The 23,492-nt window shown below is 37.5% G+C and overlaps 6 protein-coding genes across 10 annotated transcripts; 4 read left to right on the forward strand and 2 right to left on the reverse strand.

Moving 5' to 3' along the window:
- The first annotated feature begins 642 nt into the window (after positions 1-642).
- LOC124407815 (mediator of RNA polymerase II transcription subunit 21) lies at positions 643-1,608 on the forward strand. Its single transcript, XM_046884362.1, has 3 exons — positions 643-906; positions 975-1,086; positions 1,156-1,608. Exons 1-3 carry the CDS (start codon positions 865-867, stop codon positions 1,539-1,541), a joined length of 540 nt encoding a protein of 179 aa, XP_046740318.1. The 5' UTR covers positions 643-864; the 3' UTR covers positions 1,542-1,608.
- Positions 1,609-1,821: 213 nt separating this feature from the next.
- LOC124407814 (histone-lysine N-methyltransferase SETD1) lies at positions 1,822-8,479 on the reverse strand. 3 transcript variants are annotated; one of them, XM_046884360.1, is made up of 10 exons: positions 7,972-8,479; positions 5,736-7,890; positions 5,298-5,579; positions 4,867-5,175; positions 4,518-4,784; positions 3,797-4,437; positions 2,963-3,602; positions 2,638-2,859; positions 2,295-2,552; positions 1,822-2,122 (listed from the first exon to the last, which is right to left on the reverse strand). In XM_046884360.1, the coding sequence occupies exons 2-10, from the start codon at positions 7,473-7,475 to the stop codon at positions 1,949-1,951; spliced, it is 4,533 nt and encodes a 1,510-aa protein (XP_046740316.1). In that variant the 5' UTR covers positions 7,476-7,890; positions 7,972-8,479; the 3' UTR covers positions 1,822-1,948. The 3 variants fall into 3 exon arrangements, with proteins under 3 accessions (XP_046740316.1, XP_046740315.1, XP_046740317.1); XM_046884359.1 differs by having other exon boundaries at positions 5,736-7,507; positions 7,593-8,479; XM_046884361.1 differs by having other exon boundaries at positions 3,797-4,434; positions 5,736-8,479.
- A 336-nt stretch (positions 8,480-8,815) lies between these two features.
- Positions 8,816-9,980, forward strand: LOC124407816 (cytochrome b-c1 complex subunit 6, mitochondrial). The gene is made up of 3 exons (XM_046884363.1): positions 8,816-8,974; positions 9,057-9,151; positions 9,675-9,980. The coding sequence occupies exons 2-3, from the start codon at positions 9,062-9,064 to the stop codon at positions 9,846-9,848; spliced, it is 264 nt and encodes an 87-aa protein (XP_046740319.1). The 5' UTR covers positions 8,816-8,974; positions 9,057-9,061; the 3' UTR covers positions 9,849-9,980.
- Positions 9,981-12,031: 2,051 nt separating this feature from the next.
- Positions 12,032-21,282, reverse strand: LOC124407320 (rabankyrin-5). 2 transcript variants are annotated; one of them, XM_046883349.1, is made up of 13 exons: positions 21,082-21,282; positions 20,815-21,004; positions 20,426-20,535; positions 19,843-20,102; positions 19,194-19,343; positions 15,214-15,617; positions 14,390-15,103; positions 14,049-14,321; positions 13,503-13,941; positions 13,189-13,386; positions 12,853-13,093; positions 12,444-12,699; positions 12,032-12,313 (listed from the first exon to the last, which is right to left on the reverse strand). In XM_046883349.1, exons 1-13 carry the CDS (start codon positions 21,083-21,085, stop codon positions 12,184-12,186), a joined length of 3,369 nt encoding a protein of 1,122 aa, XP_046739305.1. In that variant the 5' UTR covers positions 21,086-21,282; the 3' UTR covers positions 12,032-12,183. The 2 variants fall into 2 exon arrangements, with proteins under 2 accessions (XP_046739305.1, XP_046739306.1); XM_046883350.1 differs by lacking the exons at positions 19,843-20,102; positions 21,082-21,282 and having other exon boundaries at positions 20,815-20,954.
- LOC124407322 lies at positions 16,898-19,055 on the forward strand. The gene is made up of 4 exons (XM_046883353.1): positions 16,898-17,833; positions 18,023-18,205; positions 18,563-18,913; positions 18,956-19,055. Exons 1-3 carry the CDS (start codon positions 17,797-17,799, stop codon positions 18,838-18,840), a joined length of 498 nt encoding a protein of 165 aa, XP_046739309.1. The 5' UTR covers positions 16,898-17,796; the 3' UTR covers positions 18,841-18,913; positions 18,956-19,055.
- Positions 21,283-21,640: 358 nt separating the features above from the next.
- Positions 21,641-23,178, forward strand: LOC124407323 (60S acidic ribosomal protein P2). Of its 2 annotated transcripts, none has more exons than XM_046883354.1 (4): positions 21,641-21,789; positions 22,250-22,422; positions 22,599-22,688; positions 22,941-23,178. In XM_046883354.1, the coding sequence occupies exons 2-4, from the start codon at positions 22,251-22,253 to the stop codon at positions 23,012-23,014; spliced, it is 336 nt and encodes a 111-aa protein (XP_046739310.1). In that variant the 5' UTR covers positions 21,641-21,789; position 22,250; the 3' UTR covers positions 23,015-23,178. The 2 variants fall into 2 exon arrangements, with proteins under 2 accessions (XP_046739310.1, XP_046739312.1); XM_046883356.1 differs by having other exon boundaries at positions 21,660-21,793.
- Positions 23,179-23,492: the final 314 nt, after the last annotated feature.

A 23,492-nucleotide genomic window follows, 5' to 3' on the forward strand; every position in this document is an offset into this window, starting at 1 on the left:
TACCACCACACGTGTACGTGCAAAGTGTATCAAGTACGATGAGGAATTTTTATTGTTCTACAGTTCACGCAAGCTTGTAGTCTGATTTTCATTTTTGCAAGGCGCTAAACTGAATCGGATTAAACACGAGTCGGTTTATGAATTGAAAATTTGGTCGCCCCCATGATCGCGTGACGTGGGCAAAAAATAGGAGACTCGTATTCAATGCGCACACGTGCGCTTCTCTTTTTTATTGGCATTCCTATTGCTAAAAAATCGGCAGCAAAATGCTGTGATTGCTCTGTTGTACTTTCCTGCTTGTGAACATCCAGCCTCGGTCGACTTCGAAGAGAAGTGATTGAAGCGAATATGAAGATGTAGTATGCAGTGTGCAGGCGTTTTACTGTTTCGATTGTGTTTCATTTGGCTCCTCTCTGCCAAACTCTACAACAAACCGAATCTGACTCCCGTTGAAAACGCGCTGACTGACAGAAACAGACAGAAAGGCTAAAAGTTGTTCGACTATATACTATCTACTGAAGGTAATCTACATGTTAGACCAAAGATCTCTATTCTTACGACCAAAAAACGAAACTCTCAGAATTCAGAATCATGGCGATCAGGGTGTTACTGAGTCGGTAAGTATGTGATTTATAATATCGATACGTGCAAATTGTCGCGAGACTAGTGATAGTGACAACAGCGCAACACGAGCTGATATAGACTAAAGTAACGAGCTACGATGTGACAATGTATATAAATTTATGTCAGATAACAAAATATGGGTGTACCACATCTGCTTGATTGTTAGACTTATGTATTTTCTCTCACGCAGTACGACTGCGTTTGGTAAAGTGCTTTGTTGACATTAGGTGCATCGAAAAAATGGCGGATCGCCTGACCCAATTGCAAGACACGATAAATCAAGTAAGCTTGCCGCAGAATCAATTAGCCGGCAAACTCATCATGATAATTTGATATTAATATACTTACAGCAAGCTGAACACTTCTGCAACAGTGTTGGGATCTTGCAACAATATTCTATGCCGACTAAATTCCCTGGATTTGACAGAATTGGAACACCACAGCCTCATCAGACACAGGAAGGTAAGTTTTCAATCATTATTGTCTGTGATCATTTAGTTCACCAAGCATATTTTGGTTTGCTTCCTTTAGAATATGCGACTCTATTTGCTACGCTGATCGCCCGATGCGCCAAAGACATTGACACATTGATAGAAAGCCTTCCAAGTGAAGATTCTTCTCAGGAACTTCAAGTAGCTAGTCTGAGCAGGCTTGAACAAGAAAATCAAGATGCTGCGGAACAGCTGGAAGAAACTGTCAGACAGGGTGAGGCGTTGCTTCAAAGAATTCAAGCAGCCCTCCAAGACATTGCGCAAAGCCAGCTGGACATGCAAAATCCTGCTGCTCCAACAATAATCAATACAAATTTAAATCCACATATTAATTTTAAACAAGAAAACTTTGGGAATATCAATACAATTCCTTCAAGTAATTCACATCAACCACCAGATCCATCGCCGAACTCTATGAGCCAGTGATACGGATTTTGTTCGATATACATTTAAGAAACCTTAGCCACTATCAAATAAAGATTTTTCTAAATGCATACGCAAAGCTTATTCATTCTCAACACATCCTTAAGAAGAAATCTCTGAAGAGAAGCTGTGTCATTAAACAGATTGCTAATTAAAGAAATCTGAGTAACTAACAAGATTGAGAAATAAAATATAAGTATATATGTTCATAAAGTTCTGTAAATTCATTCCATTAAAAATGAATAAAAAATTGACTAGAATTAAAATGTACCGCAACAAAAAATAAATATCGAATAAAACATACCGTTTTCCATTGGCTTTTTATAAAATGTTTACATGGGGCTTTATTTACAAAAATATGAGTAGGGTGTGGTTGGTTGAAGAGGGATGAACAGTGAGGTGACAAGAAATTAATTGAGCGTTCCCCGACATTGGGGTGCGCCACACAGACACGGAATTTTATCATCCTCCAACGGAAACTTATAATCATACGTAATTTCTTCATTCACACCAATTGGCTGCTTGCTGTAGATCACAATCTTCTTCTGGCTTTCAATTGTTATTACTTTAGCATAACAATTCGGCTGTAACAAAACATTTACCATTATATTGCTTTGTAATAATTTAGAACTGAAAATCGTAGAAAAGCAAATTGAATTCCAAAGTCTTGAAAACTTAATTCATCCATAAAGTGGGAACTATTTAAGCGAATGCACTTAAAAATTATGTATACTTCAAGTAACAAATTGAACTCACGTTGCAGCTGTGATTAATGAATCTTGCCAAGTTACCACATTTCGTCGCATCGATAATAGTGTCAAGATCAATACGAAACAGGTAAGAGCTACCAATCCCTGTAGCCTCGTACTGAGTTTCACGTAGATCCGCGACCACTGGTCTCACCATCTGTCCAACATATTCTATCACCATTTCGTCAGCAGCGATTGGTTCCATTGCAAACAGACCCCAATCATGTATGCCGGACTTGGCGAATTTCAATTGCTTCTTTCGGAACTGAGTGATAAAAATGCCATTTAAAACTGAGTCATAATGTTCCACATAAAATACATAATAATATGGTTGAGAGATATAATGGTACCTTGAGCTGATTGAACTTCAGTAAATCACTGTCAGTGTCAATGCCAAAGGCTGTTAATAACCGTCGCTGATTACTTCTCGCCTCGCGTGATAGGGCTTGCATTTTTCCAGTTAATGCCTTAGCCTTTATATTTGGACCATTCATCGCGCTGTCACCACCCAAATATGGTCCACTACTATCCTCTATATCATTACTGCGCTGTATGCTTTGCGCATAGTGATGCTAAAAATAAAATACATCAAAATTGAAAACCTTAAATTAAAAAGAGAAGAAAAACAATAAAAACATAATTTTCGCTCCAAGAAATATAGTATGACAAACTTACCTTGTGTTTGGCTTTTTCTCGTATATCAACTTTGTAGTAGCCTTCTGTCCGTGCACTTCCCGTAGAATGTAATCGTAATTCATCTCGTTTTCTTCTTTTAGCAGGACTCGGAATATCCGTTGCGGGATGGTCAACCCAATGGGTGTCATTCAGCCAATAACCTTGGTTGTCATCTGCCAGCAAAGCTTCGTAACTTCTCCTCAAATATTCAACGTCTTCTGCATCTATGCCTTTCGTTAGGAATTCATAAAGCACTCCCATTTCGCTCATTAAATCCCGTTCCTTATACGTTTTAAGTGGTTCCTCAAACTTTCGTGGTAACGGTTCATAAGCGAACTCATTTTCGATATTTTCTTTCTCTTTTTCATGATTTTGGTGTGTATGGAGTTTGGAATATTTGGGATATTTCCTCTTAGTAGTCTTCTCGGACTTCTCTTTCAGCTTCTCCAATTTTGGTGGCTTCGTAAGCTTCGACTTAACAGGTACAGGTAAACCGGAAACTCGAGAATCGGATATGGAAGGTTGTGGTGGGGCTGGTGGAAGCGAATACGAGTGCTCCATGTAAACTTGCGATGCCTGAGAGCCAGGAGAACTTGGACTGTGCTGACCATTCAGACGCAAATCTGTTTCTGCTTGGAATCTATGACAAAAAAGAATGCATCATGAGAATAAACACTGAATTGATTAAAATACGGCACTGTGCGTTTTACCAAAAAACATTGAAGCAACTACAGCAGCTGAATTTGAAAAAAATAACTATGAGGTAAAGAATGCAAATTAGGTACTGCACATTGATTTCATTACACTGTTAGTATTTCACTTTTAACAACTTACCGTATCCTCCTTATTTCCAGACTTTCCTCTTCTGAATCTGTCGTAGGTATTTCACTGAACATATCAATTTTCTCAGACTCTTTCAATATCGGCTCATTGTTTATGTACTTGTCCGATAATGTTTGTAGGGTTCGGATAATATTTGGTTGCAAAGGACCTGGACTCTTGTGTCTTATGATATTGTCTTGTCCAGCCAAAGCCATGAGTGCCTCAGCAGCGGAACTTTCCATTTTCTGAATATCTCGATTTTCCTCTTTAATTGGCGATGTAGTAACAATGTCTGGCTTGACTGTCTTCTGGGGTTGTACTGAAGATTCAGGATTTAATTTATCGACAAGAGTATCAGATGTTGGTGGTTGATCCACTCTTCGCTCCACTTCTGTTTCAGCTGTCCTTACTCTACTTTCGTCTTTGGTTTCTCTATCCATGATAGGTGAAGAAATTGGGCTTATTTCGTTATCGTGCTGGGGGAATTGATCCAAATCTTGGTCTTGTAGGCGTAGACTAGGTACAGGTGTTTCACTTCTGATTGGTGTTGGGCAATCCAAGGATCTCTGAATTGCTAATTCCATTAAAATATCAGGGTCTTCACTGTTGCATGCTAGCGGACGATTATCGGACATTCGGGCATCGCTATCCTGCTGAGGAAGTGATTTTTTTAAATTAATTTCACATCACTGAACAAGGTTGCATTCACATCGACTAATTTATGTTCAAATACCTCCTGGGAAGCACTAGACGTTTCTTCTTCATCCGAGCTTTCGCTGGAGCTACTACTGGATTCACTGCTACTGGATTGTGCGCTAGAAGTACTGCTGTGTGAAGACGATGACGAAGAAGCAGTGCCAATAGAGGGAGGTCGTCTTTTTACTTTCTGCGCTAATGGTAGGTCCAAATCACTGTCGCTGTCAATAATTTCAGGATCTACATGGTCAGATTGTCGACTGTCTTCATCTTGTGGTAAAGGACTTGGTGCCTTGATCTTCCGCTGAGAATAATATTGCAAATTAATAGAGACGATTTCTTGGTCTATCTAGATGGATCTGTAGCAAAAAATGTTGAAGACCTACCCTGAAAGATGGCATCTTGGGCATACTAGCTCTAATGCCCAATCCAAACCCATCGTAATTAAGCCCCAATGGAGTTCCTTGTTCCAAAATAGACGAAAGTCCCTGTGGCTTGGATGGTTCTTCCTTGACAGCATTATTACTCGTGTTAATTTCATCAGTACTTTGCGTCTTCTGAGTTTTCTTCTCATCCCACCAAACCTCGAACAACTTGAATGCTGTATTTTCAATCATCTTCTTATTGAAATCTCTCTTCAAGATTTGCTTCAGCTCAGTAACAACTCTGTTCAGTACCCCATTGATCGTAGGGCCCTTAATAAAATAAAAAAGATTGTAACAATATATCTTTACATTTTTGAATCCTACATTTAAATTCACTACAGATTCAAACAGTTTAAAGTATGATTCTTTATCAAGCTCGATTTTCAACAAACCTGTGGATTGTCCTTGGTAATATTATGGTTGGCTAACGCCTGCAGTCTGGATTGCAGCGTGGGATAGTAGGTAGTTCCTTGAGGTGTGCCAACACCTCCAGTAACGGAATTTGTTGTTGGTTGGTAATGATGATTTGGTAAATAGGGCGTTCCATACGGATAAGGGTACTGTGCCGGTTTTGGCCAATGATACACATCTGCTGACGCTGGATACTGCGCTAGATGTCCAGGATAACTACCTCCTGAGTACAACTGATTTTGTGGTTCAGTTTGAGCTACAACCTGCCGCAATATCATAATAAACTCATTAAATGGTTAATCGCTTTACAGTGTAAGTGAATTTGCTTTACAAATTGAAGGAGCTTCTATCAATTTTACATATTTGCATTAAAATACGTAGCTGAAGCTGTTACGTGTTTCGATTTGGAGCCAATTTACCTCTTCAATCTTCTCATCTCCAGAGCTTAAACTGCTCAAGGACATTCTATCATCATCGGGAGGTGGTGGAGGAGGAGGTTCCTTGGGTGGTTCTGGTTCCATATCATCAGGGGCAGGACTGTAGCTACCTAACAAAGCTTCGTCTTCGCTAGAGCTTATCACACTTCCTAATTCTTCGTCAACGGAGAACTGATTAATATTGTTTTCGTGTGTTTTTCGTCTTTCCTTATTACGCTCTAAAATCTTTTCAAAACATGACTTATACATGTCAGACGATAGAAATGGGCTTGGTGGTTCGGAGAGCATTTCTTCATCTGGTTGAAGAGACCTTTTATCATCTTCAGAATCGCTTCCAAACTGTAAGAATGGTGGAGCCATGCCTCCAGCTTTGTCTTTTAAAAGCATAGCGATTCTGGTATCTAAATCTAAGGTTTTTCGAGAATTGTCCACTGGAGAATTTCTTGAGGAATTTTTTGTCGTAACTGGTAGACTCTCTTTCTCTTTCTTAGGCAGGTGATGCGTTTGCGTACTTTTCAACAGAGTAGAAGTTTTTGCAACTGGAATTAAACTTGGAGTATCTATACTGGCATTATGCTGGACTGCTGGCCATACCGGTGTAGCTGTGTATCCTGCCGGTCCAGCACTCGGTCCAGTAGCTCCCCACCACATGTTAGAATTTTGTTGCATTGATATAGATTGCGTGACATTTGGTGGCATGCTTGCAACGTAACTGTTGGATGCCTGGTGATGATAACTGGAATAATATTGAGGGTAATCATAGCTCGCTGCTGGTGTAGAATTTTGTGAATAGGTACTGGAATAATTAAGTTCACTCGGCGCTGTGCCATAGCCTAAATCGCTGCCGGTGCTACCACCAGGGGTTGGGTAATCTCTAAATTTACTGAATCTTGAATTTTCAATGTAAGGATCCCTTGTCTTTTCAATGCATTGAGTGCTCTTTTTAACAGGCCTGTACTCCTCCCTGTCTTCAGGTGGTGCTTTTTCAATCGGTGTTTGTTTTTCAGATTCAACCTCCAGCTTCACTTCTTTTTCAACTTTCTTCTCTGGCTTCTTTTCAGTCGTCAAATCCTCGTATATTTTTTTACATTCATCTCCAAACGGGTCCAGGAATACCCTCAATACCTTTCCCATTACAGAAGTGTTATTTAACTTCTCTACACAAGCTTTAGAAGCCTTTGTTGCCTCAAATATAACTCTGGCAATTCCTAGATGCTTGTTAGTCAAAGGATGGTAATAAATAGTCAACTCTTCAATCAAACCAAATTTGTGTACCATATCCGTTAAAAAACTTCTATCAATATTGTCATTAAGATGGCAAAACGTGACCTCCAGTGGCGGCGGCTCTCCGCAGTAATTAGAATCTATCTTGAAACGTGGTACGGGCAAGTCCAGCTGTTCCAGTCTCGTCCATATTCTTGTTAACTGTGATCTTGGGTCTCGAAGTTGGACTGGAGGATACGTCGGATCTCCAGGAACAATTCCATCGTAACGGTACAACTTGGATGCACCTTTCACAAGGAAGGGATCGACGAGCAGTTTGTAATTCCTCAGTTTCTGGGCAACTTGACCAGTGACTGCCTCCTTCTGAGCATGCGCGCTGTGCGTATGACCATGTTTTGACGATTGATTGGAGTTTTGTGACGAACTTTGCGAGTTTCCGTGGCCGTGGTGATGATGCGAATGTCCGTGTCCGTGTCCATGCCTCTCCATTCCGTTCATTGCCTCCGGGCATCATCCATTCAGATAAAATTCTATCCCAGAACTCCGAATAAATATGTTTCCATGGATATGTTAAACAGTTCAATGACTTGGCAGTTTGGAACGTATTTCAAGTACCTACGAAAAAGCTGGAGCTGATGGTTCAAACAAGTTTAAAAGGTTATTATTCAGACCCAGTTTGAAAAATGTTCGGCGTCTTCAATTTGGCAAAAGCGTGATCAAAGCAAACGTTTCATAGTCTGGAGTAATTAGTTGAGCGATGTCTGGAGAATTCCGATTATAAGTGTGAATAGTGTTCCGAAATTGGTGCAGGATACCTTCAAAGCCAGACAAACATAACCTAAAATGGTTATGATCGAAGATGTTTGACCGTTCTCGGGAATTCGTACTCGTAGACTTTTCTTCCTGTAAGAATCTTCACTCTGGCGTGTTTGTGATTGTTGAGTAAATGCAAAATTAGTACAATTAGGAGTTTTTTTTTATGTGTAAACCCAACCTCGTTCAATCGTTCATGTAGGACTTCGATTTTTCTTCATACTCAGCACATCTTAGACATCTCCTTCGTGTTTCTTGAAGCTTCTTGGTTTCTTCGTCGTCTTTTAATTAGGGAGAACCCTTGCTTGGCTCTCTTGATATATCTCTTCTTCAAAAATTCTTCTTTTTTTTACTACAGCCCCTTCCGACACGCTTAGCGCAAAGGCACTCCGAGATTGACTGTCCACACGACGCTCTACACTCGGATTGAGTTAACCATTGCAAAATAAACCTCGAACATTTGTTATCGGAGCGTGGACGACTATTGCTAACGTTTATAGCTCTCTTTTCTTTAGTGAAAATCTCAGCTTTGCAATATCGCAATCATCACTTTTTGTCTCGCGATACGAAAAGCGATGCGAGTATTTCTGGATGACGCCATCCTTGTCGCGCAATGATAATCATCATTGAAGGAATCTACGTTAGAATTAGAAATAATCGCGAGCATCGCTATTTTCATTGCTCAATATAATTACTTGGCTATTTGACGATATCATTTTATTGATATATGAATAACTTATTTGCGTTGATACCCGAGAACAATACGCAAAAAAAGTAGTTTACGAGGGAGGAGGCAATAGCCCGACCCGATTCGGTTATCCCATATCCTCTTCCGTCGGGAGACGTATAATTTCCCTGATTCTTTTATAAAATACCTGATAGCTCCGTGAATGTTTGGCATTGCGTTAAGCAGCCAGATATCTGCATTAAACAATTGTAATTTTGCGTTGAATAATCGCCGAAAAACTTGCCGACGGATGATGAATGGCATTAATCCACGCATTGGTCAGTTATGTCCTAGTGGAATTTTTAAATACCATTCGGGCCAATGACTGCGTCGATTTGATAAGAAACTGGGTGGCACGCATGCGTCGATACTCGTCTGCAGGCCCAAGTGCATCATGGTTTTCTCATCGACAGCCATTTATATCACGAAGCTGGGACTTCAGTTCGCTTGAAAAAAGGTGCCCAACATCGTTGAATTTTATTAAAATTACAATTGTTGGGAAATACGATGGACGCGAGTTACCTATGTTTTTGTTTTAGGCACAATGTCAATCTTCTCAAGCTCTCTCAATCGTCTTCTACCAACGGTCCATGCCTCCGACGAGGAGCTCGTTGATCCGCAAAAGCAACTCAAGGTAAATCACAGGACTTCTCTGTAATAATTATTACATAACTGACATGAATTTATACATTTAAATACTGTAAAATTCTACTTTTGTAGATTCGTTCATACGTATATAATCACGTTGTTTCCACTTATCGTGTTATTCTATTATAACGGCAATTTTTCACTTACCGTTCACCGCTAATTAGGCAGTGTAACATTTCATTTTCGTTTTTCACTCTAAGCATTAAGAGGTCTATTTTGATTGCATTACCTTCATTTGTTTGTAAAGTAGAAACATCCAGCTTAATGGCTCTTGCATCAGATTTTCTTAATTAAACAATGAATGACAACCGTGTAGGTTAGAATGGTTAAGTTCTACGGTGTCAATTTGATCGAAAATCAATCATGTTTTCTGTAATAACATCTATTGTAAAACGCAACGAGATTACATGATAGCCAAAGCAATTCATAAGTTACTATTCATTTCCTTGCCAGTCAGTAGAATAAACTTTTAGAGAATCTTTTAGATGATTCAATTTTCTCATTTACAGGAAGAATGTGGCACTCTGCCAAAGTGCGTGAGCCTACAGGAGAAATTGACCACATGCAATGATCGTGTAAATTCGAGGACAAAGACGCAAGAAACTTGCACAGAAGAGCTTTTTGATTACTTGCACTGTGTAGATCACTGTGTGGCCAAGACCCTTTTCTCAAAACTGAAGTAATCAGTGCAATAATGATCAAGTTAATCAGAAGAATATTAACTTACTCTTGCATTAAACTTAGTTCAATTTGTCATGTTGTAAATACAGTTAAATATTACGAATGAAAAAATAAATTAAAACCATAAAATAGAATGGTATTACATTGTTATTCTACATAATTCCAAATATACTATCATAATTTCAAGTGGGTAAACAATCTCTTTGTTGTCTTGAAACGATGTATCTCAGATCTACATTTGTGTCAAAATATAATACTGCACGTGAGTAAGTTATTTGGTACCAGCTAGACGTGCAAATTTACTGTGCTCGCTTCGCCAATGAGTTCAAATTACAGCCACAATAAACGTATTTCATGAGCTGAATTTATTTTAAAAGTCACACAGGTTATGTTTAGTTCTCTTAATTATTTGCAAAGTAAAAGAAGTTTTTAATCCAAGTTTACATACATACTTTCTTATGGAGAAGTGTGCTTTCTTCTTGGGTAGGAGGCATATGTACATCACAGGTTTCTGAACATTGGAAGATGTAAAATATAATTATTCCTAACCGCCAAAAAAAGCTTTATATTTTACAAGTAATATGGCCTTAACTGCCTTAACCATTAAAAATAGGTTGTACAAGAACTGACTCATCCGTTTATAATGTCAGAATTCGTAAGACTAAAAACAATTGTACAAGTGATCCTGAAACCAAAAATACGTCCTGATTACAATTATTACCAAGATGCAAATAATTAAGTATGGATTATGACAAATAGCGAGGAGAAAGTGATGGATCTGAGTTATTTAATGAACATTTAAGATCTGTTACCACTTACTGACCAGTTATATGTTAATAGAGATAAGAAAAAAAAATTTTGACAGTGAGAGAAGAGTTGACCCAAGTTCAAAGCAAAGTGATGAAATAGGAGAAAGCTGCGTAACACGTCATTCACAAGAGTAGACATTCGGATCCAATCACTTTAAACTGTACAGTGTTCCACAGAAGTAGAAAACCAGTGTTGACTTAATTAACAAGAATTTATTCTCAACTGAATGTGACGTTTGATTAAATTATAGTCTATAAATAATTTTCAAAGATATTAATTAGACATTATTTTAACAATTAATTTAGGTCACTACTCCAAGATGCAAGACATACTGAAAGTTTTGCTTACTTTTTCATGTATGTAACAGACCTATAATATTTACTCATACCTGTATTATTTGTGGGTTTTAAATAACCAACTTCAGTTTTTCTGTAAAAGTTTTTAGAAATAACTACTTCAAGTTCTATAAAATTTCGTTAGCATTATAAAGATACCTGGCATATATTACAGATCTTAATCATATACATACCAGACTTTTTGCATACTTTCCAGGTTTCATTATAATGACCACCTCGGAAGGTATTATGTGCTATAAATGCATCCCCCCACCCCCACACAAGGGAATTTAATTCTCGGAGTTCTTGCATGCGGCATGCGCTCAATTTGACCGGAATGAGCGGTTCAAGCTTAACTGTCCAAAATCTACGTTTTGTATGAATAAGACTTATTCCGTACCTTTATTGAACGGGAGTAAGTACTAGTAGGGTTAATGACATGAGGACGAAGGATGTGTTACTTTCAAAATTTCAAAATTGTATATTTTGATCTTTATAAAAGTGGAAATCGTTGAGCGGGACTGCGCTCCACAGAAACAAACTACCTATATATTATTACAAGCGAAACGAACAGAGATGGTACACCGAAGAACAAGTAGCAAGCTCCGCTTACAGTGGAGGGTGTTCCATGTTTGAAGATACCGGCAGGCCTGGTAAACCTGCACAATATTGTTACTGTGGGTCAGACCTGTGCAACGTATGACTGATTGCAGGAGATATTAACAATATGTAACGACTGTGTAATTACTAGAACTCAGTACTACTGCTAAGGAGGGATGTTCTTCTGCTGTAAATGTTATCAAAATATCTGATTACGGAACTGCTTGCACTGCATAGAGTACTGTGTGGCTGACATTCTTCTTAGATCACGATTAACTCGTGAAATAATGATCGAATGATTCATAACAATATTATGTTACTCTTTTGTTATACTTATTGTTAGTTCAATTTGTCAGGTTATAATTTCAGATGAATGTTAAGATTGAAAAACTTAATAAAATAAGAAACAAAATGGGAATACATCAATTATTCCACAAAAGTACAAAAATTACTAACATAATTTTATTGATACAACAAATTAACATTCTTATATCTTAAATACCATTAGTAGGTAAATAATCTCTCGTTGTTACCTTGGAATGATATATTTCAAATCTCTGTTTATTTTAAAATATGACTGCATGGGAGCGAGTTACTCTGTACCAACTTGTAGTACGTCAAAACACACACCACAAACTCGCACTGGTTTGTTCAATCCAAATTTCAATATCGGTACATCCTGACCAGAGCATTTGCTACACAAAATCCGTCCACAATGACGACTAAAAAATGAAAAATGATATGGAAACAAATATTGTTGCACTATTTTTGAAGGATGAATGCTTTTTTAACCAATCCGGAAAAATTCTTTATTTGTATTAAAAATGAAGCCAGAATTTAATGAAAACTTACCAGTGATGTTTTCGCATTGTAAGACCGAACTTGGTGCCACATTCCAAACACATGTCTTTTTCAGCCCATGGTGCCTCTTGAGTTAGTGAATCAAGTAATCTGTACAAAAGTTGCTTTGTCGCAACTTGGTAATTGAATATCGTGATCCCTTCCTTATTCATTGAGCCCATACACGCTCCAGCCTTTACTAAAGTCCGGCATAAATTTCCATTTCCCTTCATGTACGCTATTAGCAATGGTGTATTTCCATCCAAGTCTAAAATTTAGTCATAAATTTTAATAATTTATTATATGCATTGGTCGTGAACATAAAAGGAAGTTAATATTTTACGTGTCTGTATAACCATATTTAAATACTACAAATGTAGTTTGATATTCGAATGTACATACATACTGGGTCACAACTTACCGGGTTTGTTCAGTGGATACTTGGGCATGCATTCCAAAAACAACTCACAAATAGTGGCTGCATTGTCACGCCCGTATCTAGCTAACTCATGCAGAGGATTTCTTCCCTTCAGATTAATTGTTTCAGCATCGAGAGAACATTCTGTTAAAAGAGATCTGACCACAGCAACGTGGCCCTCTCTTACAGCAACATGCAATGCATTGTCTCCGTCAGCATTTATGGCATCAAAGTTAATATTATTCTGTGAAAAATAGAAATTTATTTGATTATTATAACGCCCAAGAAACAATTGATGTACTTTCATGGAACGGGTGTGATTTTTAACATTATATTCACCTGTAATAAAGCTGAAATAACTGGTGCATGGCCAGTACGAGCAGCAGCGTGCAATGCTGTGTTTCTATGCGCATCAGTATCATCTATCCGAGCACCAGCCAAAACCAAACTCCGCACTAACATCTCATTTCCGGATTCAGCAGCTAGATGAAGAGGCGGAGTTTGCGTCATGTCCTGAACTCGAGAGTTCACATCGACCTGAAAAGTAGGACGCAGGAATTCATATATAATCCAAATTTTTCTCAGGATCTAAGAATTCAAGTCCAAAAAGTTTTTCTTCTTTCCATTGAAAATTAAATAAAATATTAGCTCACCTGTATAGATAGAAGGAACAGCACACTTTCTAAATCGTTCTGCTGTATGGCTTTGTGTAGGAAATTTCTTCCTTTGTTATCGACTTGTTCTGCAGCCGTAGGAAGTCTTTCTAAAATGACTTGGGCAGCTTTGTGATTACGGACTGTAAGTGCTGTTGCGAATGGGGTCAAGCCCCGTTTATCCCTCAGAGATAAATCTATTTGAGGATGGCACAACAGAAGGCAAATAATTTGTGCATGGTGGTTCTGGATGGCCACATGCACTGGCGTTTTTTCATCTGCATCACGTGAATTCACGTTGGCACCATGCTCAACAAGAGTTTGAACAACTTGTTCAAGACCCCATTGACAGCAGAGATGCAATGGTGAACAATTATCTTTCGACTCTTCCCCTCCTCCATCTTTGCCAGGACGTCGAGGTGAGTTCAAATCGCAGCCGCTGTAAGCGTATTTTGTAAGCTATATTTATTTTCAAAATCATTAAATTTGCCATCAAGCTTTTCATTTGCAAGATAAGAGGGGAGTAGATATTTTCAACCCACGTACCTTCTTATCAAGAACTGCGCAATAGTTTCCTTGTTTTCATCAATGGCCCTATGCAGCAGAGTCTGTAGACATCCCTCCGGTCCTGGACCCCAACAGTCAGTATCAGCCCCATGAGCTACTAAAACGGATGCCGTGTCTTCCTGTTGGGAATCAAGTGCATCCCACAGTGGGGATCCTATTGAGGTATCAACTCCTCTACGACAAAGGGCTTCAACTACTTCACCCAATCGGCAATGGACGCATAGTTGAAGGGGTGTCTCACCATCGCGAGTTCTGAAATGAAATCTTTAGGTAAGAGCAAAGCTTTCAAGAGCGAGCGAAGAAAAGGTTGTATGAGTTACTTGATGTTCATATCAGCGCCATTTTCCAATAAAAATATTGCTGTTGCAGAGTCCTCCTTCAGAATAGCTTGATGCAAAAGTGTCAATCCCTTTTCATTAACCTGGTTGATATCTGCACCAGCTTTGATAAGTGCAGCAACGATTTCTCTCCCCTTTTTCAACGGAGTTTTGATTGCTAGACTCAAAGGTGTCTCACCCTCTCCATCTTTTAAATTTAATTGAAAATTCGCTTGCTCGGCTTCCAACAGTGCCATCAAAACGCCGTGATGTTGTTTGGATATTGCTAAATGTATCGGTGCATCCCCATGCAATAGAGTCACTACATCTGTTGGCATGTTTCTTTTAACCAATGCACGAGTAAGATTTTCTAGTCCAGCTTTACAGGCTTCGTGTAATATTGTGTACCCTTCAGAATTTTGAACAGACAAATTTTTTATAGGATATTCTATTAAAAATAATGCTGCATCCTCCTTTCCTTCTCGAGCTAAAATGTGCAGGAGCGTATCTTTAGTTGTTGTGTAAACTGGATTCGGTACTGCTCCTTTGCTTAAAAGTTTTTCGGCATATGATTTCAGGAGATTTTCTGTATTAAGTGAGAACGATAATGCTGTATGGCCTTCATTCGTTAACACATCCAAATTTATTCCTGGGGTATTAATCAGAAGATCAAAGAGAGCCTCGTTTTCTTCTGCGATGCTGCTGTGTAATGCTGTCCTGTCACAATAAAATGGATAAATTATGTTCTGCTGGTAGTTACATACAAATTATTCAATCCCGGTGTGACTAAGAACATTTGGTTTAGTGAACATGAAATCAAATCGTACCATCCTTTGTGATCATGTAAATTAGGATTAATACCAGCTTGAATCAGTCTGATAGCGACAGAGGTCATGTCTTGTGTTTTGTGCCCAGCTGTTAAATGAAGTGCTGTACATCCGACGTATTTTTCTAAGTCCTTCGCATGCTTTGCTTCCGGAATTATACGTACAGGTTCGCATAATTTTTGAGTATTATTACTGATCTCAAGCTGTTCTATAATAAATTCAGCCGAATATGAATCCCCCTTCAAGATTGCTGACTGAAGCAGAGTTAGTCCACTCGGATCTCTTGCTCCTAAATCTGCACGATGTTCAACTAAGGTTCGTGCCAAAGACGGTTGACGAGCTCGCAGTGCTACTTCTAATGCTCTTTCTCCCTTGGAATCGACTGTATTTACTGCTGTGGGAAGCTGAGACATAAAATATTTTTATATCTTATTACAGTATTACAAATTTGACGAAAAATAGAAAATGGCTGAAATAATAATGAAAATAATGAAACTTTGATAGTATGCTTTTCAATACTTTACACACTCTATCCCACGTAAAAGGACAAAAAAAATTGTCAGAGAGCAGCATAACAAATTGTAAAGCTGTATTATCGGGATTGCAAGATTCAAAAATGTACATTGTTTTTTTGTTAAAAATTCGCGTGTCTGATGGCAAAAGGTAAATAAGGCAAAGGCAATAAGGTAAAGGCAAAATAAGCACAAATAATTTATTTTTATTTTTTAATATTTGGCTCAAGTATAAATCTATTAATTAACGGTAGAAGGTCGAACATATTGGTAGTTACGACTGTAGTTCTTGGAAAAATGCATGAATTTTTTTAAAATTTCCCTTACAATATTCTGCTATTATCTTCCGATTTATCTTTAAATTATACTCATTATAATGGAAAGCAGTCGTATCCGACTGACATACGATCTTTTGCTACTGAATTTTCAAGTTCTCAATTTCAATCAAATGATACGTTACAAACATTTTTAAAGCGAATGAAGTAAAGAAACAAACGCCCTCTTGGCGTCAAAATCGTATTCTTAGTGTTTTTTCGTGATATTATATCATTAGAAAAGCGTATTATGATATTCTGTATAATATCCTAAGGTATCATCAATGAAATTTTCGCTTCTTTCCAAATGGATTTCAATTGGAATTGACCGTAATAGAAGCGACTGAATGCAAAAATGATTTTTCGATAATCTGCAACAGACACAACTGGAACAATTGGCCAGTAGAAGTAAAAAACATCTATTGTGGATGCTGGCAATTTTTGTAAACGGTAGACGTGTAGTCAATCCTAGGAAGGTCGCGGATATAAAGTGCTAGCCGAAAAATTCCGTAACAGATAGATTATTGTTTTCGCATTTGCATTATACCCGCGCGTCTACAATTAGCATGCCATCGTCTAATAGTTCGTGCATCTATGCATAATTATCGTCAATTTTCGTGATAGGAAATTCCTTCGTCCAGTCAGCTCTACAAGGATTTCGACTTGTATGCGTCATAATCCCGTTAAATATCATCGGCGCGCACACCCAAAGAGAACGAGCGTGCGTCGTGGGGCAGCTATAGGCATAGATAAAAACGTTGGCGAGTGTGCGGGCGACGGAAAACGGACGTCAGAGTCGGCTATCGCCGTCGGTGGTCATCCACTAGCAGCTTCGTACGAACAACGGCGAAGTACGTTACGTGGCGGGCAAGAGGCACGATCACTAAGTGCCAGATAGGAAATATTACTAGTTCTGCCTGCGACTGCATGAAAAACCTTCATGTTTTCCAACGGACAATATCGCGTCAAGCGTTAAAAACAGGTTGCGCGTATTGCCGACTAACTGGAATGCAGTCCCAGTGGGACTGACTCATCGGATTGAAACGTATGGCTAAAGCGCAAAAACGAAGGAAAAAAAAATTTAGAGGAAAATAGAGACGTATTGAAGAAGTGACCTTGAGAACCTAAATGTAGATGATTATGAAATTGTAAATAATAAATCAGATAATAAAAAAGAGAGAGTAGCTAGAGGGAGAGAGGGAAAGTTGCAGTTAAGCTTATATCTTAGTCAATTATTTATAAATATTGACACACATTACGTGTGGCATCCAAATGAAACTGTTCGGAAATTTTTAAACGGCACTTCTCATAGGATAAATATTATATGTTTGTACGATTTAATAAACATTTAAAACTAAATGACATTCACTAATCAATTATGTCGGTGCAGATAAAATATGTTCGCATATAGGAAACAACGTAATATAAAGAACTGAGATAAAAAGACAGGAAGCTCGTGCTAAGCGGTGTCAGAGTGGACGTCTCAGTCCGTAATCAGTACAAACTGTGCAGCGTTCGGAAGAAGATAAAAATCTGTATATAACAATGAGGCTTGATTCTCAATAAACTGTGATATTTGATCAACATATAATTATATGTTGATAGAAAAATAATTGTTAAATAATCTAATAGTTGAAGTGTTTGTAAAATCATTGTTGGACGTGGTGTAAATAAATTCTATTCACGTGTAAGTCCATATTCGTGCAAGATATTATAACGATAAGTACTTCTACCGAAGCGTGAGTCACAACTATAAGATGCAGGAAATACTGAAAGTTCTGCTAATGTTTTCACGTACGTAAGCATCAAATACTTATTTATGTGCTACTGGCAGGCTTTAAATGATCAATTTGATGGCTTGAAATTTTCTTGAAAAATACTAATTGCCGTTTTAACAATATTATACTTGTATTTTATCAAAGCTGTGTCAAGTGGTAGTGCAGGCATTAATTATCCCCTACAAGATTTTTTTTATACTTTCAGATCTCATTATTATCACGAATTCGGAAGGCATCTTGTGCTACAGATGCACTCCAACAAGAGAATATAATGGAGCGGGGTCTCTCCCGTGCGCTGAATTTGACTGGAGTGAACGGTTCGAAGTTAAATGTCCAAAGTCCACTTTATGTATGAAAATATCAAGCACCACACCTTTTGGGCAAAAAGGTAATTATGATTTGGGTTAAAGAGATGAAAGTTAAACATATTTATACAAAGATTTTTAACAAATTTTTTACAAAAGAGATGAGTTACTTTTCAAAAACTCATAGCAGACTAATACTTTTGCAGAACAAATTATATAATAACTCCTGGAATAATGAAGATTTTTCAAATGCATTTGGCATAAGTGTGACAGTCTTTTAGCAGCGAACCTTGTTGAGTCAAGATTTCATTTTTGTCTCTTTAAACAAAAAGAAACTATGAAATAGACGTAAATAGGTTTAAAAGATAATCGTGATTCTCATTGAACATCTTATGAACGTTGTTTTGAAATTTTATAATCAAAGATTTTGCGTTTTTCAGAAGTTACAATCGTTGAGAGGAATTGTGCTCCACAGAAACTATCTGTATATAATTACAACCAGAATAAGTCAAAATGGGACCATGAAGAAAAAATAATTCGCTCCGCGTACACCGAAAGCTGTGAAACTTACAATGATGATACAACTCCAAAAGAATACTGTTACTGTGGATTGCATTTATGCAATGGATCTGATTCTAATAGTAAAATTTTCTGTTCCTATATCATTTTGCACATAGCAGGATTAATGCTATGCATTTGGGCAAATTTTCACATCTAACAAAAGATGAATTAAGAAGAATCTAGTCTGAAAATCATTATTAAGATTCATTGCTTGAACTCGGATATTATTCTTATCATAACTTTCAAACCCTATTTTCTACTTCAATTATTACGAAAAATGTTCTGTGCATAATTTCTCATATGGGGTGACTATAAACAAATTCTAAGTATTGTTACAATATCTGGATATTACCTAAAAGTCGAACACTTATGTGTAATGCAAGATTTTCAATTGCACAATTTCTTAGAAAATGTTCATTACATTGATCCTGTTATGATGAACAACTGAACAAACTTGTATGTAAGTCTTGTATAAAAGTAATTATTCAAATATAATAAATATTTTCTTACCTCTGAATCGTGTTCCACCAAGAACAAAAAGACAACATCTTCTCGAACCAATCGCACAGCTGAATGCAGCGGAAACTTGCTTTTAGCCTTCAATAATTTATACAGCAATGCTCCTGGCATCTCTTTGAAGTCTTCTCCAGTTAAATCATCCTGCATTTAAAAGGTAACGTTTGAAAACACAAAACCACAGGGTCTCAGAACTATGGTAAGCGAAATATTTATAGTTTGTTGAAGTGTTGAAGTGTAAAACAAAGCATAGGATTTGTGAGATGTTGCAATTTTAGATGATGCGGTAAGAGCGAAATGATTGTCCGAGGTACTGAGTATTGTGCAACAACTTTTCCTCAAAAATTTATAAAAAATGCTGTATCAAATTTAAAATCACATTTGTTTTGAATAATGAAGGCAAATCACGTTCAGTTTTACAAATCCTGATGTTCTTTTGATTATACATTGAAAAACTAGTAACTACGGAAATAAGACTGTGCTATGAAAATATTTCCTTAAGGTGTGCTAGTCATTGTAAGATATCTGCATATGGGTGCATCCCTTTGAAGAGTACAGATTTTTCAATTCAGTGAATACCTCAGTACCACAGATCTCATTCTTCAGGTATAGCATATTATCTTCATCTATAATAAAAACTCACCCAATGTACAGATATTAATGAACTGCAGTGATCTCTTAATGCTATCGTTCCTAACTCTTCAGCAGCTGTATACAAATGAACGCAATCACGAAGACTGACGGTTCCAATTAGATTTTTTTCGCACTGATCGACCAATTCCAATAACTGAAATCTTGATGCAGCTTTCATTAGTTCTAGAGTTAAATTTCTTTTTTCCGTTACACCAGTGTAAACCCATTTTAGTAGTACGGTTCCTACTTTCTCATCTAAATTACTCCAATCTGAAAACATATATGTATTTATTTCAAAACTCACTTAAACTTCAAATGTAAAAGTGGATATCCAATCTCTGTGCAGAAAATCGATAAATCAACGTATACACATGACACAGATTGCATTGGGTCAAACTATGATGTTATGACTACACTTCTATAGGATCTTCAACAAGATATGTACTTGTACTTCTGGAGTGATAGATGTATTGGATACACGATTGTATAATGATTTTTGTAATTCATTAATCCTTTTTGTAAGCCCAGATTTAACTGTCCATTGCAGATGTAATTTATGAAACTAATACATCTGTTATTACTGAAGTACGCACCAAGAATGCAGGTAGTGCCCAAAGCTGATTCATTCCAAAAGTCGCTCCGTGCTGCCAATACGAATTTGTGAGCTGGTATTTGTTGATTTGCTAGATTTATTGTGATATCACTGAAAAGCAAAAAAATGTGATGAATTAGTACGGTTTGGAAATTCAAAAAGCTTCGTGAGAATTATTCAATTTCACAGCACATAAATTTTGTTACGTGATTAAGGAACGCGTTTTCATTAATTTTCAAATGGAAGCTACGACTATACACAGCCAAATGTATAAGGAATAAACAATTTATATATTTTGTACATCTTGAGTTTCAGAATTTACTTAAAAACTTATAAAATCCGATACGTACGCTCGGAATTATATTTTAACGAACAGTGTTGAATCTTTACCTATGACGCTGTTGCCCATAAAGTGATGCGACAGTTGTCAAAATCCTACTAACAAATGAAGATTCTTCACTGCCAGCTGTAGCGTTTTTGTAGTCTTGTTGAAGTTTGAGATGCGCAGCATTCAATTTGACGTACTGTTCTCGGAGTAGAGCTAAATGTTGTTGCCACTTCTGGGATTCTGTAGAGTCCCCTGTAATAAATTTGTAACACCCATCTAATTGTTGAAAATAATTCGATTATGAATTTGATAACGTACGTCTAACTTACCCATGTTGTGAAACGTGATAACTCGCGGCAATAAAAATTATACAAGTTTTTAAAGAGACGCTGGATTTAGAAAAAAAAGAGAATCATTCATGGCAGTTTTTTTGACAGTAGAGTAAGACTAGATTCTGGAAAACATTATACGACATTCAACACCCTTTCCGACACTAGGATGTCATAGACCTAGCACTCATCGTTTATCGGCTGATCTTGAATTACATACGATATTTATAAACGACTTGTTAGGATTTTAATTCGGTGCAATTACGCCCCTTTAATCAAACACATTTTCACTCTCTATTCACCGATTATAAATTGTTGTTAGCAAAGTAACAATACCAAAGTCCCTAGACTATTTTATGAAATGTGAAGTTCGGGCACGAGGAGCAGTCCAATATAATCTTTACAATTAGTGAGTAACTACAATTGACTAGCGACTGCTATTCTGCGCTGATTAGAGCCAAATCATGATAACATGTGAAATAAATATTAAAAAATGTTAGGGATGTGTCTGGATCGTCTGGATGTGTCTGAACTTCATTGGCGTAGAACCGGATTCACCGGAAGTGACGATCACTTTACCGCCACCAGGCCGCCACAATGACGTCGCCAATCCACTTCGAGGCTTCCTTCCATTTCGTTTCCAGTCGTGAAACGTGCTTGTATTACATTTCGGCGTGTCCCACGTTTCGTGTCGTGAGAGACTTAAAAGTGAGTGAGTAATTTGGATGTATTTACTAATTGAACAATATTGCAAGAAATCGATTAACAGATTGTTATTCCATACGACCAAATTCCTTTTATTGATAAATGCGCGTCATTCAGCGAGATGTTTCTGGATTCGTAACGACCTGCCGTGTGTTGTGTTGACACGCTAAAATAGCGGCTAACCAGTAACTGCAATTTTTGTCGTACTGTGAAAGCATCTTTCCTAGTATCGACTTTGTCGATTACAATATCTCCTAAACGACTTAACAGCAACGTCGAGATTGCAAACATGATGATTTCACTCAACACCATCTTTCGCCTGAGTGGCTGTGATGATTACTTAAGAAACTGACGTATTTATAAATTCGACGATTGCTGTTACTTTTACTCCCGTCATTTAGGTGACATATTTATTGACATTAGAACCGTTTTCTGTGTAACAAATGAAAAATCACAATTTCAGAATGCGTTACGTGGCCGCTTACCTTTTGGCTGTCCTGGGAGGCAAGGACTCGCCATCCCAAGGTGACATCGAAAAGATCTTGTCCTCCGTAGGAATTGAAGCTGATGCTGAAAAACTGAAGAAGGTCATTTCTGAGCTCAAAGGAAAGTCCATCGAGGATTTGATCACCGAAGGTATGTTTCAATTCATCGTATACAAGTCGAAGACTGTTATATTCATTTGCTACAAATCTATGTCATTCCCGTGCTATAAATCACGGATGGTTTTAGACATATTGTTTAACGCTAGTTGTATTTTAATAAATATCGTTTGATAAACCTGTTAATAATAAACACTTAAACTTTTGCAGGCCGCGGAAAGCTGTCTTCAATGCCTGTCGGAGGTGGTGCTGCTGCACCAGCTGCAGCGGCTGCAGCTGCACCTGCTGAAGAAAAGAAAGGTAAGTGAGCCGTGTGAGAAAAGAAATGTGGGCCTAATTCAGTTTTTTTCTAAATAATTTGCACAATTCAGTGCGTATAATTGAAATTATTCCTGTCCTTCAGATAAGTCTGATATGATGTTAATCCATACCATCTTTCGACTGAGTCGTTGTGCTGTAACTTATATTTACTGAACTCTTATAGATTTTACCACTGTATCGATTTCTGTTTAATGAAATATTATTGAAAAATTTCCTTTATTGTCCCTGCAGAAGAGAAGAAGGCCGAGAAGAAGGAGGAATCCGAGTCTGAGGATGATGACATGGGATTCGGTCTTTTCGACTAGAAGCTCTACCATCAACGAAAACCGACAAGAATTTATTCTGCAGCAGCAGAGGCGTATATATGTACCGTCAAAGAGTATATATACAGAAGTACAAATATTACTATTATTTGTATATTTTATACACATGTGACTCCTGCTGGAGAATAAATGATTTTAAGTTTTAATTTACTGCCAACAGTGAACTGTTTTAAGGTATTTAGCACCCACAGAATTTCAATTTTTTAGAAAACTCAGAGAATCCCGTTGAGATTTCTAAAATTTTTCGATTCCTCTCTCAATTTCATGTAATTCTTTCACTTGGGACTTGTTTCGGCTCCACTTGAAATATTTTGTTCGTCGTGTGTGGCAATTGTTTTACTTCACGACTTCATTGGCAGCAGCACCTTTGTGTGATGCGAACTTGGGCCTTATGGTTAGGCTTGACTAGGTCAGTTCGGACATCAACGGTTAGTTGGCAATTCATTCCTGTTTCCATTCA

This window comes from Diprion similis, chromosome 6 (genome assembly GCF_021155765.1).
Source record: "Diprion similis isolate iyDipSimi1 chromosome 6, iyDipSimi1.1, whole genome shotgun sequence".
Classification (NCBI taxonomy): domain Eukaryota; kingdom Metazoa; phylum Arthropoda; class Insecta; order Hymenoptera; family Diprionidae; genus Diprion; species Diprion similis.

Coding starts and splice junctions, on each gene's coding strand:
- LOC124407322 (XM_046883353.1), top strand. CDS start 17,797: ATGCAGGAAATACTGAAAGTTCTGCTAATGTTTTCAC. Junction 17,834..18,022: donor AGTTCTGCTAATGTTTTCAC/GTACGTAAGCAT, acceptor TTATACTTTCAG/ATCTCATTATTATCACGAAT. Junction 18,206..18,562: donor CACACCTTTTGGGCAAAAAG/GTAATTATGATT, acceptor TGCGTTTTTCAG/AAGTTACAATCGTTGAGAGG.
- LOC124407816 (XM_046884363.1), top strand. CDS start 9,062: ATGTCAATCTTCTCAAGCTCTCTCAATCGTCTTCTACCAACGGTCCAT. Junction 9,152..9,674: donor ATCCGCAAAAGCAACTCAAG/GTAAATCACAGG, acceptor TCTCATTTACAG/GAAGAATGTGGCACTCTGCC.
- LOC124407815 (XM_046884362.1), top strand. CDS start 865: ATGGCGGATCGCCTGACCCAATTGCAAGACACGATAAATCAA. Junction 907..974: donor TGCAAGACACGATAAATCAA/GTAAGCTTGCCG, acceptor ATATACTTACAG/CAAGCTGAACACTTCTGCAA. Junction 1,087..1,155: donor GCCTCATCAGACACAGGAAG/GTAAGTTTTCAA, acceptor TGCTTCCTTTAG/AATATGCGACTCTATTTGCT.
- LOC124407814 (XM_046884360.1), bottom strand. CDS start 7,475: ATGAACGGAATGGAGAGGCATGGACACGGACACGGACATTCGCATCAT. Junction 4,785..4,866: donor CCAAGATGCCATCTTTCAGG/GTAGGTCTTCAA, acceptor TATTATTCTCAG/CGGAAGATCAAGGCACCAAG. Junction 4,438..4,517: donor CGTCTAGTGCTTCCCAGGAG/GTATTTGAACAT, acceptor TCACTTCCTCAG/CAGGATAGCGATGCCCGAAT.
- LOC124407323 (XM_046883354.1), top strand. CDS start 22,251: ATGCGTTACGTGGCCGCTTACCTTTTGGCTGTCCTGGGAGGCAAGGAC. Junction 22,423..22,598: donor CGAGGATTTGATCACCGAAG/GTATGTTTCAAT, acceptor AAACTTTTGCAG/GCCGCGGAAAGCTGTCTTCA. Junction 22,689..22,940: donor ACCTGCTGAAGAAAAGAAAG/GTAAGTGAGCCG, acceptor TTGTCCCTGCAG/AAGAGAAGAAGGCCGAGAAG.
- LOC124407320 (XM_046883349.1), bottom strand. Junction 12,700..12,852: donor GTATCCACTGAACAAACCCG/GTAAGTTGTGAC, acceptor ACTAAATTTTAG/ACTTGGATGGAAATACACCA. Junction 12,314..12,443: donor ACAATGCGAAAACATCACTG/GTAAGTTTTCAT, acceptor TTCATTTTTTAG/TCGTCATTGTGGACGGATTT.